This window comes from Bufo bufo, chromosome 1, assembly GCF_905171765.1.
Source record: "Bufo bufo chromosome 1, aBufBuf1.1, whole genome shotgun sequence".
In the NCBI taxonomy this organism is placed as follows: domain Eukaryota; kingdom Metazoa; phylum Chordata; class Amphibia; order Anura; family Bufonidae; genus Bufo; species Bufo bufo.
The window spans coordinates 189,278,358-189,292,143 of NC_053389.1; the positions used below are offsets into that span (position 1 = coordinate 189,278,358).

The 13,786-nt window shown below is 44.1% G+C and overlaps 1 protein-coding gene across 1 annotated transcript in view; it reads left to right on the forward strand.

Moving 5' to 3' along the window:
* POLD1 (DNA polymerase delta 1, catalytic subunit) overlaps positions 1-13,786 on the forward strand; it is a 186,046-nt gene that overhangs the window by 120,430 nt on the left and 51,830 nt on the right. Inside the window, exon 22 of the mRNA XM_040433632.1 lies at positions 1,356-1,458. Coding sequence (XP_040289566.1) covers positions 1,356-1,458 — 103 coding nt within the window. The remainder of the gene's footprint in view (positions 1-1,355; positions 1,459-13,786) is intronic.

A 13,786-nucleotide genomic window follows, 5' to 3' on the forward strand; every position in this document is an offset into this window, starting at 1 on the left:
CCTGTCCATGGTTACCACAAACCCTGTGTAGTCTCATCTAGGGTTGTCACGATACCAAAATTTTGATTTGATCTAGATACCATAAAAAAGTATTGCGATACTCGATACCACGCGAAACAAATAAAACACCCAAAAAGCTGTGTGCATTCCGCATTCTATGGAACGTCCGGCCCATAATCGAATAGTCCGATCCTATTTTTTTTCTGTTACGGCGTTCACCGCATAGATTTTTTATTTTAATAGTTCGCACTTTTTCAGGCATGGCAATATGTAATATGTTTATTTTATATGTAAAATTGGGAAAAGGGGTGATTTTGGTGTTTTTTGTTTTTTAAACTTTTTTTATTTTCTTATTTTTTTCACTTTTTATTTAATAACTATTAGCCCCCTTAGGAGCTAGAACCTAGGATCTTTTCATCCCTTGTCCTATTCACCCTAATAGAGATCTATTAGGGTGAATAGGATCTTACACTCTCCCTGCTGCGCTGTGCTTTGTGCACACAGCAGTAGGGAGATTACCATGGCAGCCAGGGCTTCAGTAGGATGCCATGGTAACCAATTGGAGCCCCAGGATTACACTGATGGGGCTTGGATCACAACTGCCACCAATGAAAGGAGGGGAGGGGACTTTTTGGCCACTGCCACCAATGATTTTAATACTGGTGTTGGGGGGGTGGGGGGGGCACACTGCGCCACCAATGAAGATAAGTAACCTTTTAATACAAATACAGGAGGCGGGTGCCAGCGGCAGAATCACATAGCTGGCACCCATCATCATCTATGACTGATCGCAGCATCCTGTCATAGAAGCCAGGTGCTGGCTATGTGATTCTGCCGCTGGCACCCACTGCCTATATCTGTATTAATAGGTTAGTTATCATCCTTGGTGGCGCAGTGGCCACAGCCCCTCCCTTCCTCCTCCCGTCTCTCTTATTGGCAGCAGCGGCACAGGGGGGAGGGAGAGAATCCTTTTCCCCTGTGCTGCTGAAGAGAACATGCAGCGTGCGCCATGTTCTCTGATACTAGGCTGTGCAGTAGCACATACTAGTATTGGTAAATGTCAAATCCCGGTATCTAATAGATACCGGTACAAAAGTATCGATTGGGTATCGGCTGCAACCATAAAAGGAAGATGATTATTATTATTATTATTATTATTATTTTTTTTTTTTACATGAAGACTATCTGCAGAGTTGCTTCAGTTTTTATTATAGATGCATAAGACGAGTAAAATAAAGGACTGCAGATGTGAAATTACCCTTTAAGACTTGTGCTAAATGTTTTCCTTCTGATGTATATATTTTACATGTTTGCTAGTTACTTCACATGGCCTTCTTTTGGTTTTGTTTGTGCAGAATGCGAAAGAGAGATCCAGGTAGTGCTCCTAACTTAGGAGACAGAGTCCCATATGTGATCATTGGGGCAGCCAAGGGAGTTGCTGCATATATGAAATCTGAGGTAAGAGAAAGTGAACTAATAGACCGTCTCCCTCTATCAGAAATATGATATAAAAATATCTTAGTTACATAGTTTGGTTAAAAAAAAAAGACATAAGTATGGGATGGATGGGGAAGTGAAGGTTAGATAAGGGGAGTGAGAAACAGACATTACACATTTTCATAAGCATTAATGTTACTTAATTTTAAGGATTCATCTAAGACTTTTTTTAAAACTACCCATTGTTCCTGTTGTGACCACGTCCTGAGGTAGACTATTCCAGAGATTTATATTTCTTACAGTAAAGAAGACTTGGAGACTGAACTTTTTCTTCTCCAGACAGAGGCTGTGCCCCCTTTTCTTTTGAGGAGATATATTACATGGAACAGTATTTAACCACACTGTACGGGCCTTATATGTATAGGTTAATCATGTCCCCCCTTAGATGCCTCTTTTCAAGACTAAAATTTAATTTAGTCAGTCATCATAACTAAGACCCTCCATGCCCCTTATAAGTTTAGTTGCTCTTCTTTGTACTTTTCCAGCTCCAGGGCATCCTTTCTATGGACTGGTGTCCAGCACTGAACTGCATATTCCAGATGAGGCCGCACCAGCGCTTTGTAAAGTGGTAATATCACATCCCTGCCCCCCGAGTCCATGCCTCGTTTAATACAGGACAATATCCTCCGAGCCTTAGAAGCACCTGATTGACATTGAATGTCGTTATGTAGTCTATGATCTACAAGTACACCCAGATCCTTCTCTAAAAGTGACTCCCCCAGTGTTACTCCCCCCAGGACATATGACACATATATGTAGAATTCTACCAAGATGCATAACGTTACATTTATCCACATTGAACCTCATTTGCCAAGTAGATGCCCAAACATTTACAGTGTCTGTCAGCTTGTAGTTTATGGACATCTTCCATAGACTGCACAGTCATTTGCAAAAATAGTCATTTGCAAAAATAGAAACGGTGCTATTAATCCCATCCTCGATATCATTAATAAATAATAGGGGACACAGCGCTGAACCTTGGGGTACACCACTTATAACCAGGGACCAATCAGAATAGGAAACATTGACCAGCACTCTCTGGACACTGTCCTTCAGACAGTTTTCAATCCAGTTTTATAAGCTATACTTTCTAAGCCTTTAATGGTCAATTCTGACGTCCGTAGTGTTTTGCAGTCTGCAAAACACGGACACCGCACATTGCCGGCACTTATATAGAAATGCCTATTTTTGTCCGTGGCTGCGGACAAGAATAGGACATGTTCTATTTTTTTGCGGGTCCACGGACCAGAAGTGCAGATGCGTGCTGTCTGCATCCGCACTTCTGGTCCGCGGCCCCATGGAAAATCAATGGGTCCGAACTGTTCCGCAAAATTGCGGAACGGATGCGGACATCTGAATGGACCCTAAACCTTATTTTACCTATCAAAAGCCTTTGCAAAATCCAAGAACACTACATCCACAGCCGCCAGGCTTCTACCCACCTCCTCATAAAAACAAATGAGGTTAGTCTGACCATTTTTGTCCTTGGTAAACCCATGCTGGGTATATAGTCCCTTAAGAGTCCTTCAAATATTTTCCTGCAATGGAAGTTAAGCTTGGTCTATAATTACTTGGGGAAGACCTAGAGCCCTGTTTAAATATTTGCCACCACATTTGCCTTGTGCCAGTTTTTATAGAATCTCAATTTTTTTTTTATGTAAGACGCAGCAATAACTGAACTGAGTTCTTTAAGAAGTCTTGAGTGTAATCCATCTGGACCCAGAGCCGCCTTCACATCTACCTTATTTAACTTAGCTTGGATCATATCTAAATTTAGCCAGTTTATTTTATTAGTGGATGTACTAACAGCCCTGGGACCACCGATATCGGCTCCCTTCTCTTTTGTATATACAGAGCCAAAAAATCCATTTAGCAACTCCCCTTAAGGATTATACAGGCAATCAACCTGCTCTGACCCAGTTTTTTTAGCATTTATATTTTTAAATATCTTTTGGGGATTTGTTTTGCGTTCTTTGTCCACCTGCCGTTCGTTTAGTATTTTTGCAGATTTTAGCTGTCTTACAGATTTTATTAAGACCTTAGTAAATTTCAAAAGCTACAGCTGACCCCTCAGATTTGTATTTTTTTAACGCCCTTTTTGTCATTTCTTACAGTAGCTGTAAACCAGTAGCTATGGGGTTTAATTTTAGCTGTGTATACTTGTTAGCTACAGGAATACATTTTGCAGTGTAATTACCCAATGTAGACTTAAAAAGGACCTTTCACCGATCCTGACATTGTGAACTAAGTATCATGACATATACAGCAGCGCCCAGGGATCTCACTGCACTTACTATTATCCCTGGGCGCCTCTCCGTTCTCCCGCTATGTCCTCCGGTATGTTCGGGGACTTGGTTATAGTAGGCGCAGTCTGCCCTTGTTCTGCGGGCGTCTCCTTCTCCTAGGCTGTAGCGCTGGCCAATCGCAGCACAGAGCTCACAGCCTGGGAGTTTTTTTTTCTCCCAGGCTGTGAGCTGTGCGCTGCGATTGGCCAGCGCTACAGCCTAGGAGAAGGAGACGCCCGCAGAACAAGGGCAGACTGCGCCTACTATAACCAAGTCCCCGAACATACCGGAGGACATAGCGGGAGAACTGAGCGGCGCCCAGGGATAATAGTAAGTGCAGTGAGATCACCAGGCGCCGCTGCATATGTCATGATACTTAGTTCACAATGTCAGGATCGGTGAAAGGTCCTCTTTAAAGCTCTGACATTTATCCTCTGTACTATTATGTGACAATAGTTACAGTCTGTACTCTGAAATGCTGCCCTCAACCCGGGGAAATTGGCCTTTTTAAAATCGTGGTTTTGTCCTCGCAGCCAGAATTTGCTTTTTATAATTCAAGGGGAATATAATTATATTGTGATCACTATTATTAAGTGTTTCACGAACAGTAAGATTTCCAACAAGAACTGCATTCTTATAAACTATCAGATCCAACAGAGCATTGCCCCTAGTTGGGTCATCTACATGCTCCTTTGCAGTTGAGGCAGAGCTATGTCCCTATTCCATATCTGGGAAGTTAAAATCTCCCATTATGACCACTGTACCAGCCTGTGCATCCTACTCTACTTGGCAATACAGCTGAACATCATTTTCCTCTGTGATGTTAGGGGGTCTATAGATTACACTAAGCATTATTTTTTTCAGAGTTTATTTCCCTTTATAGTTCCACCCATAAGATTTCAACATTCTCACCATGTTCAGCCACAATTGCCTCTTTCACACTCGCTTTCATATCACATACAGGCGCAAGCCACCTCCTTTTCTATTGACCCTGTCTTTCCTAAGAGTGTAAAACCCTGAAAATTAACAACCCAGTTGTGTGAAGAGTCCATTAATTCCTTTAACTCATATAATGAAGGTGAGCAATAAAGCCAATAATACACTGTTACTCACTCCCAAAAGCTGTCCTTTTATGGTAGATATCTGTCAACTGAATGATCATTTAGCTGACCAATTTCACCTCCACTTCCCCCATTACCATGAATTTCTACTTTGCCAAACATGTTATTTTTAAAGTGTTCAGGACAAAAGCAGTTGCTCTACAACTCCCATGACTCTTATGTCAGAGAGGACAATAGGATGGGGTTGCATTCCCATGTGTTCATGCACATGGAATATGTTGATCTGACTTTTGACTATATTTTCCTTAATATTTTCCTTTTCATGTAGGCGTGTACTATATCTTCCTCTCTTCAGCATGTACCACGTGAACTGATTTGAAAACAGAGGCAGGACTGATTTATCACTGGTTGGGTGATAGTAGAAACCCTTCCCCTACTGCCCTGACAACAGTTCGCACAAAACAAAAGTAAGCCCTGCCCTTATAAAAGAACACTTCCCTTTCTCTTGAATGCATTGGGGGACACAGCAGGCTGACACTAGAAGTAAAACGTGTTGGCTCCTCCTATCTGGGCTATACCCACTGCAGATGCAGGAGCAAACCAGTTTTTTTCTAGTGTCTTTAGGAGGCAGACACAACCTGCTTTTCTGCAGGTCTTTCTGCTATTTTATTGTTTTATTTTTTTTCTTTCTGTTTCTTTTTGCAGGTTTCTTCTGCTGCAGGGGGTGCTCCATAGTGGGTTCCCACTTTAGTTGCACCCTCTGCGGGCGCGTACTTCGGTACTGCTGGTCACCCGGTCCCCGTTACTGCCGCCGCAGTGGATTGCCAGCATTCCCACGGGCTCAGTGTCGTACTGCTGAGGGGGTGACCCTGCTGCGCCTGAAGATGTCAGAGGGTAAGTACTCTCCCCCCCCCCCTCCCCCCTCACCTCTGATTCTTGGCCAGGGCGTCTGTTTCCCCCAGGGAGCCATCATCTAGCTGGGACAAGTCCCACTTCTGGGGGCCGCTTCTCAGGGGCGCTATGGCACTGTATTCCCCCCTGCCGGCTCTGCAGTTTCTCCCTTATTGGGAGCCTTGCCTGGCACTCTTAGACCAGGGGGGCAGTGTTCTTTGCAGGACCACTTGCCTGCTCAGTGTCAGGAGCGCTGCGACTGGCGCAGCATTAGGTTGCCTTCCTTCCCAGGGCACATTTCACCCGCGCAGTGTGTTGCGCCCATGCCCCCTTCTGACGCCCTGGCGGTTCCTCCTGATTGGGCCGCCTCCCGGTCCATGGTGCAGTCGCTGGACCGTTTGCCTGCTCAAATTTCGGCAGTCTCTGCCCCTCACAGGAACCATGCTGCTTAAGGGGCTCGCCCACGCTCTGATACCAGGTCCCGCAAAAGACCTCGAGTAATCTCAGCCACGTCCCGCTCCTCCTCGGGTCACTCCCTGGACAAGTCTGAGACAGGCGAAGTCTCGTCTTCCGCCGCTTTGGCCGCTCCTGACCAGCCTCAGTATCACCCTGTCTGTCCTATCTCAGTTCAGGTGGTTGGTTAACTTCCCCAAGTCCTCCCTGGTTCCCCGCCAGAGAATGGATTTCTTGTGCATGATTTTAGACACTCTCCTTTTGTCGAGTGTTCCTTCTCCAGGACAAGGTAGTGGCTCTCCGAGACGCAGTGGTTCGCCTTCGCAAGCCGTCCCCTCTACCTCTTCGGACGTGCATGCGGGTTTTAGGCCGGATGTTTGCCTTCGAGGCGATCCCATTTGCACAATTCCATTCCAGGCCTCTTCAGCTGGCGATCCTATCCAGCTGGGACAAGTCCCAGCCGGGTCTCGACCGTCTGGTTCGTCTTCCCCGTCTTGTCCGCAAGGAGTTGTGCTGGTGGCTTCTACCTCGCACCCCATCTCTGGGCAGGTCCTTTCTTCCCCCTTGTTGGCAGGTGATCTCCACGGACGCCAGCCTGATGGGTTGAGGAGCTGTTTTCAGATCCCTATAAGCTCAGGGCCTGTGGTCAGCAGTGGAATCCTCCCTGCACATCAATATTCTGGAGCTCAGGGCGATCTTTCTGGCTCTATCTCATTGGACACACCTTCTCTCCATTCTTCCAGTTCATGTCCAGACAGACAACTCCACTGCGGTGGCGTACCTGAATCATCAGGGGGGCACCAGAAGCAGGAGGCTCATGGAAGAGGCATCCCGCATACTTTGGTGGGCTGAGTCCTTCGTTCCGGTCCTCTCCGCAGTCCACATTCCCGGTGTCGACAATTGGGTGGTGGACTCTGTCACCAAAGCCCCGACCCGAGCGAGTGGTCTCTTCACCCAGGGGCGTTTCTTCGTCTGTGTCAGCGTTGGGGCACGCCGGACATAGACCTTTTCGCCTCTCGTCTCAACCACAAAGTCCCGCTTTTCTTCGCCAGGTCTCGGGACCCTCAGGCGATGGCCTTGGATGCTCTGGTCCTTCCTTGGTCCCAGTTCAGTCTCGTTTACCTCTTTCCTCCCATTCCGCTCCTTCCCAGGGTTCTCAAGCGCCTGAAGTTGGCCCGGGTTCCGGCGATTCTGGTGGCCCCGGACTGGCCTCGCCGAGCATGGTACGCTGATCTTCTGTTCCTACTCGCAGACGCGCCGTGGCACATCCCTCTGCGTCCCGACCTCCTTTCCCAAGGTCCGCTACTCCACCCGAATTTACATCAGCTGCGTTTAACGGCGTGGCTGTTGAGGCCGCGGTTCTGAAGTTCTGCAGTCTCTCGGAGTCTGTTATTCAGACTATGCTCCACGCACGCAAGCCCCAGTCTTCCAGAACTTATCATCGTACTTGGAAGACTTATTTTTCCTGTTGTGAGGCTGCTTAGTTTCACCCTCTCTACCTATCCATTCCCAGGGTCTTATCCTTCCTCAGTCGGGCTTTGACAAGGATCTTAGTTTGGCGCCTCTCAAGGGTCAGATTTCAGCCCTATCTGTTCTTTTCCAGAAACCCCTGGCTTCTTGCTGTTAAGTGAGGACTTTATTGCAGGGGGTCGCTCACCGCGTTCCTCCTTTTTGTCTCCCTGTGGAACCGTGGGACTTGAACGTTGTCTTGGACGCTCTTCAGGCCTCTCCCTTTAAGCCGTTGCAGGATATTTCTCTTTCCTTTGTTTCGTTTAAGGTCGCCTTTCTTGTGGTCGGACTCTCTCTTTGTGATCCCTAAGGGTTCTCGCAAGGGCCTGCAAGCTTCCAAGGCCACCATATCCCGTTGGATTAGGTCGGCAGTTAAGAAAGCCTATGTTGCCAAGGGTCGTGTTCCTCCCTTTCGATTGACCGCTCATTCCACTAGGGCGGTCGGGGCTTCTTAGGCGGTTAGACATCAGGCCTTAGCTGTCCAGGTCTGCAAGGCCGCCACCTGGGCCTCTGTTTATACGTTTTCCAAATTTTATCACATCCACTCCTTGGCTTCTGCTGATGCCAGTTTGGGTCGCAGGGTTCTGCAAGCAGCCGTGAGTTAGTTGCATGGCTGTTTTATTGTTGCCCTCCCTTGTGGACTGCTTTAGGACGACCCATGGTGCTGTGTCCCCCAATGCATTCAAGAGAAAACTGGATTTTTGAACTCACCGTAAAATCCTTTTCTCGTAGGATGCATTGGGGGACACAGATCCCACCCTTTTGGCTAAGTCTTTCTGTTGGTCCCTTCTGGTTTAGGACTTGTAGGCTTACAGTTTTTTCTTGTGCTCCTACTGCTTTTCTACCTACTGGTTTGCTCCTGCATCTGCAGTGGGTATAGCCCAGATAGGAGGAGCCAACACGTTTTACTTCTAGTGGCAGCTGGGCATATACTCATGGTGCTGTGTCCCCCAATGCATCCTACGAGAAAAGGATTTTACGGTGAGTACAAAAATCCAGTTTTTCCTACACATGAAACATGGAGAAACCGCATGAATTAAAGGCAGATTTTTTATAAAAAAAAATTTTTAGCAGCGGCTTGCAGAACTCCCTACTATATGATAGTTAAGTAAATGTCTACTTTCTATTCTTTTTTTTTCTTCACTTTTGTTCCTCTCATGGGTTTAGGTTTCTAAGGAAATTTGTCTCCTTATGTACTCATGAGGTTTTGCTGCATTTGAAAACACAATAGGGGAGATTTCTCAAAACTGCTTATAGGAAATTTGGAGCTGATGCATCTAGCAACAAATCTAATGCCTGCTCTTATTCTTCAGAAGGATTTTTGAAAAATAATAGCTGCAATCTTATTTGCTGTTTTTCTTTTGTAGCTGTTTTTAGACATTTTTCACCTGTGCAGTGGCTTAACCCCTTAACGGCCCAGAACGAGAATGCTCGTCCTCAATCACCGGCACTTAGCGCTCGAGGACGAGCGCTCTCGTCCTGCAGTCGTTCCTCCCCCCGCGTGCGGTCCCCCCGATCAGCAGCAGAGATACGGCGGTAACTGACAGCCGGATCCCTGCTGCATCCACCAGCATCGGCGATAACGCCGATGCCAGTGGATTAACCCCTCATATGCCGCGGTCAGCGCTGACCACGGCATATGGGAGGTTTGCGCTCCCTCACCTCATACATCGGGTCCCCGCGCTGCTGTGGCGGGAACTCGATGGTTGCCATTGCAGCCCCAAGCCATTCCAAGGCTTGGGGCCTGTCATGTACGGAAGCCTAAGAGGCCCAGCCCCCAGGCTGGGTCTTCTAGGCAACTGTTAGCGTCTTACAGTGTAAGACACTAACAGTTTAATACAGCACAATACAGATGTATTGTGCTGTATTGAAACAAGGAACAGACCCTGTCCCATAGTGGGACAAAAAAAAAAGTTAATAAAATTAAAGTTTAAAAAAAAAAAAAAAAGTTTCAAGTAAAAAAAAAAAAAGCGTCCTTTTCCTAAAAAAATTGGTAAAAAAAAAAAAGGAAAAGACATATAGACATATTAGGTATCGTCGCGTCCGTATCAACCAGCTCTATAAACATATCACATGACCTAACCCCTCAGATGAACACCGTAAAAAATAAAAACTGTGCTAAATAAACAATTTTTTTTGTCCCCTTACATCACAAAAAGTACAACAGCAAGCGATCAAAAAGGCGTACGCCCACCAAAATAGTACCAATCTAACCGTCGCCTCATCCCGCAAAAAATTAGCCCCTACCTGAGACAATCGCCCAAAAAATAAAACGACTATGGCTCAGAATATGGAGACACTAAAACATCATTTTTTTTTGTTTTAAAAAAGCTGTTATTGTGTAAAACTTACATAAATAAAAAAAGTATACATATTAGGTATCACCGCGTCCGTATCGACCAGCTCTATAAAAATATCACATGACCTAACCCCTCAGATGAACACCATAAAAAATAAAAACTGTGCTAAATACACAATTTTTTGTCACCTTACATCACAAAAAGTGTAATAGCAAGCGATCAAAAAGTCATATGCATCCCAAAATAGTGCCAATCAAACCGTCATCTCATCCCGCAAAAAATGAGACCGTACCCATGATAATTGCCAAAAAACTGAAAAAACAATGGCTCTCACACTATGGAGAAGCTAAAACATGATTTTTTTTTGTTTCAAAAATGAAATCATTGTGTAAAACTTACATAAATAAAAAAATTGTATACATATTAGGTATCGCCGCATCCGTGACAACCTGCTCTATAAAAATACCACATGATCTAACCTGTCAGATGAATGTTGTAAATAAAAATAAAAAAAAACATTGCCAAAAAAGCTATTTCTTGTTACCTTGCCTCACAAATAGTGTAATATAGAGCAACCAAAAATCATGTACCCTAAACTAGTACTAACAAAACTTCCACCCTATCCCGTAGTTTCTAAAATGGGGTCACTTTTTTTGGAGTTTCTACTCTAGGGGTGCATCAGGGGGGCTTCAAATGGGACATGGTGTCAAAAAAAACAGTCTAGCAAAATCTGCCTTCCAAAAACTGTATGGCATTCCTTTCCTTCTGCGCCCTGCCGTGTGCCCGTACAGCAGTTTATGACCACATATGGGGTGTTTCTGTAAACTACAGAATCAGGGCCATAAATATTGAGTTTTGTTTGGCTGTTAACCCTTGCTTTGTAACTGGAAAAAAAATATTAAAATAGAAAATCTGCCAAAAAAGTGAAATTCTGAAATTGTATCTCTATTTTCCATTAATTCTTGTGGAACACCTAAAGGGTTAACAACGTTTGTAAAATCAATTTTGAATACCTTGAGGGGTGTAGTTTCTAGAATGGGGTCATTTTTGGGTGGTTTTTATCATGTAAGCTTCACAAAGTGACTTCAGACCTGAACTGGTCTTTAAAAAGTTGGTTTTTGAAAATTTCTGAGAAATTTCAAGATTTACTTCTAAATTTCTAAGCCTTGTAACGTCCCCCAAAAATAAAATGTCATTCCCAAAATGATCCTAACATGAAGAAGACATATGGGAAATGTAAAGTAATAACTATTTTTATAGGTATTAATATGTATTATAGAAGTAGAGAAATTGAAACTTGGAAATTTGCCAATTTTTCAAAAATTTTGGAAAATTTGGTATTTTTTTATAAATAAAAATGAATTTTTTTTACTCCATTTTACCAGTGTCATGAAGTACAATATGTGGCGAAAAAACGATCTCAGAATGGCCTGGATAAGTCAAAGCGTTTTAAAGTTATCACCACATAAAGTGACACTGGTCAGATTTGCAAAAAATGGCCTGGTCCTGAAGGTGAAAATGAGCCCGGTCCTTAAGGGGTTAATATTTATTTCCTGTCCTCAGGATATATCATCACTATCAGATCGGCAGGGTGTGACTCCAATTATCCCCGCCGATCAGCTATTTCAAGCGGTAGTGCTGGTCATGCTAGCACTGCTTCTACGTCAAAATTTCCTGCATGCCTTCTTCTTTGGGTAGTTTCACTTCAATAGGACAGAGCAGTTGTAAGGTTGACAACGCGCAAGTAATTTAGAAGAGGAAGCAGCGCTAGCACAACCGCCAATAACCCTTTAAATAGCTGATTGGTGGGGGTGACTAGAGTCCGACCCATGCTGATCTAATATTGTTGATCTATACTGAAGATACGTCCTCAATAGTAAACCACTTCACAACCCCATTAAGCATTACACAGCGCCCATTCAAACTAGTCTGTGTAACTCCGGACAGGTCCTTCACAGCAAATGCTCAGTGTGGCCGCTTTGCACTCTGAGTATAAGATGAAGGTCCGCTTTGGTGCGACCTCATCTGGAATATGCAGTTCAGTTCTGGGCACCTGTCCATGGAAAGAATGCCCTGGAGCAGGAAAACGTACAAAGGAGAGCGACTATGCTGATAAAGGGCATGGAGGGTCTTGGTTATGAGGAAAGATTAAAAGAATTCCCTCTCCTTTAATACCGTATACCTTATTGGCTGTATGAACTTCGGTTTTGTAAACTGCAAAACTCCTTTAAGTTGGCCATACTCTTGAGAGTGCTGTCGGTCATATTCTGTTTTGAGTGTCAGCTCTTTGACCTGTAAACATGCATACTCAGCAGTGTGGAGAGGGGGAATAAGTTGTTGCCAAACCCCACTGGTTGCAATTGTTTTCCTGTAGGATACCCACCAAATTTTAATACCTGGTTGTTAGAAATACATTGTACTGAGGTCAGCCTATACAAATTAAAATCTGAGCACTCCACAAAAAAATTAAAGAAGAATCCAGTTCACTGTCTAAACAACGTCGGGAGGAGGCGGCTGAGGGATCTACACGCAGCCTTGGGGTATTTATTACTTGTGATTCCCACACACAGCCTACCATCTTGCCTCTTTATTGGACCTCTATGTCCGGGTGTTGCTACTTCTTCTTGTTGGCTTCCTTTGTGTTTTTTTCTGGCATCCTATGTGCCCCTGCGTGCCAACCCCTCAGCCTCCTCTAGGGTTTTTGTCCCTCACTGAAGGTCTCCCCCCGCCCCTTTTTTTTTTTTTTAGTGCTGATCTTATATGTTATAAGTACTGTTTAATGTATACTCAATAAAATTTTCTATGTTTCCATATGGAGGAGCTGTAGTTTAATTTTTTTTTTTTCAAATATAATCCTTATTAAGGTTTTACATAGATAATGCGGTATTAACAGCACATTATAATAATCCATGCATTAAATCAATTTTTATACAAGCATATTGGACAAATAGGGTTGAATATCCCTTGGAAAATCGCATAGAGATTAAAATTACCATACACAAAGAGAAACATTCCCCCCCCCCCTTTTGAAACTGAGAGTGGTTGTGTTGATAGATCTCAATCTACCTGAAGTCTCCTCAATGTGCCAGATACCTTCTTTGTTAGGTACTATTCAGAAGACACAAAAGGCTCCATTAGTGTTCTCATTTCTGTATCTGAATACACTGCATTAATAAAGCTCTCCCACCTCCCAAAAAATGTTTTAACTTGTCTCCCTTTGTTTTGTTCAGTGTCAATTCTTTCCAAATCAAAGTACCATTTGATGTGATGAAAAACCGCTGTTACTGAAGGAACTCGGGGTTTGAGCCATTCTCGGAAAAGGCAGCGCTTTGCTGCCAAGATAGATGTGTACTATTGGTGGTAGATATTTTCCCTCTGGAGGGACATGGAACAGGATAAGTTCTGGAATTAGCGGTATTGATATTTTTAAATGGGTTCTAAGTTGGGCTTTTATCTGTTTCCATAATTTTTTTGATTCTGGACAGGACCAGACCCCATGAAGCATATCGGGCTTTTTGAGATGATATTTTGGGCATCCAGTTAATTTTGCTTGATCCCTGTTATTAATGGAGAATTGGAATCCATATATGGCTTTATGTACCATTTATAAAGTGTGTTTCTCTCCATCCTTTATTGGAGATAATTTTCCGTAGCTTGTCCCAGCCTTGTGGGATTATTTGTTGGGTATCTAGATGTGGGAAGTCCTTCTGCCAGTTTGAGAAGAGGGTCTCCATCACATTTTTCTGTTTTGTTTCCCTAACTCCTTGGTAGAGTTCCGAGAGGGACCTCT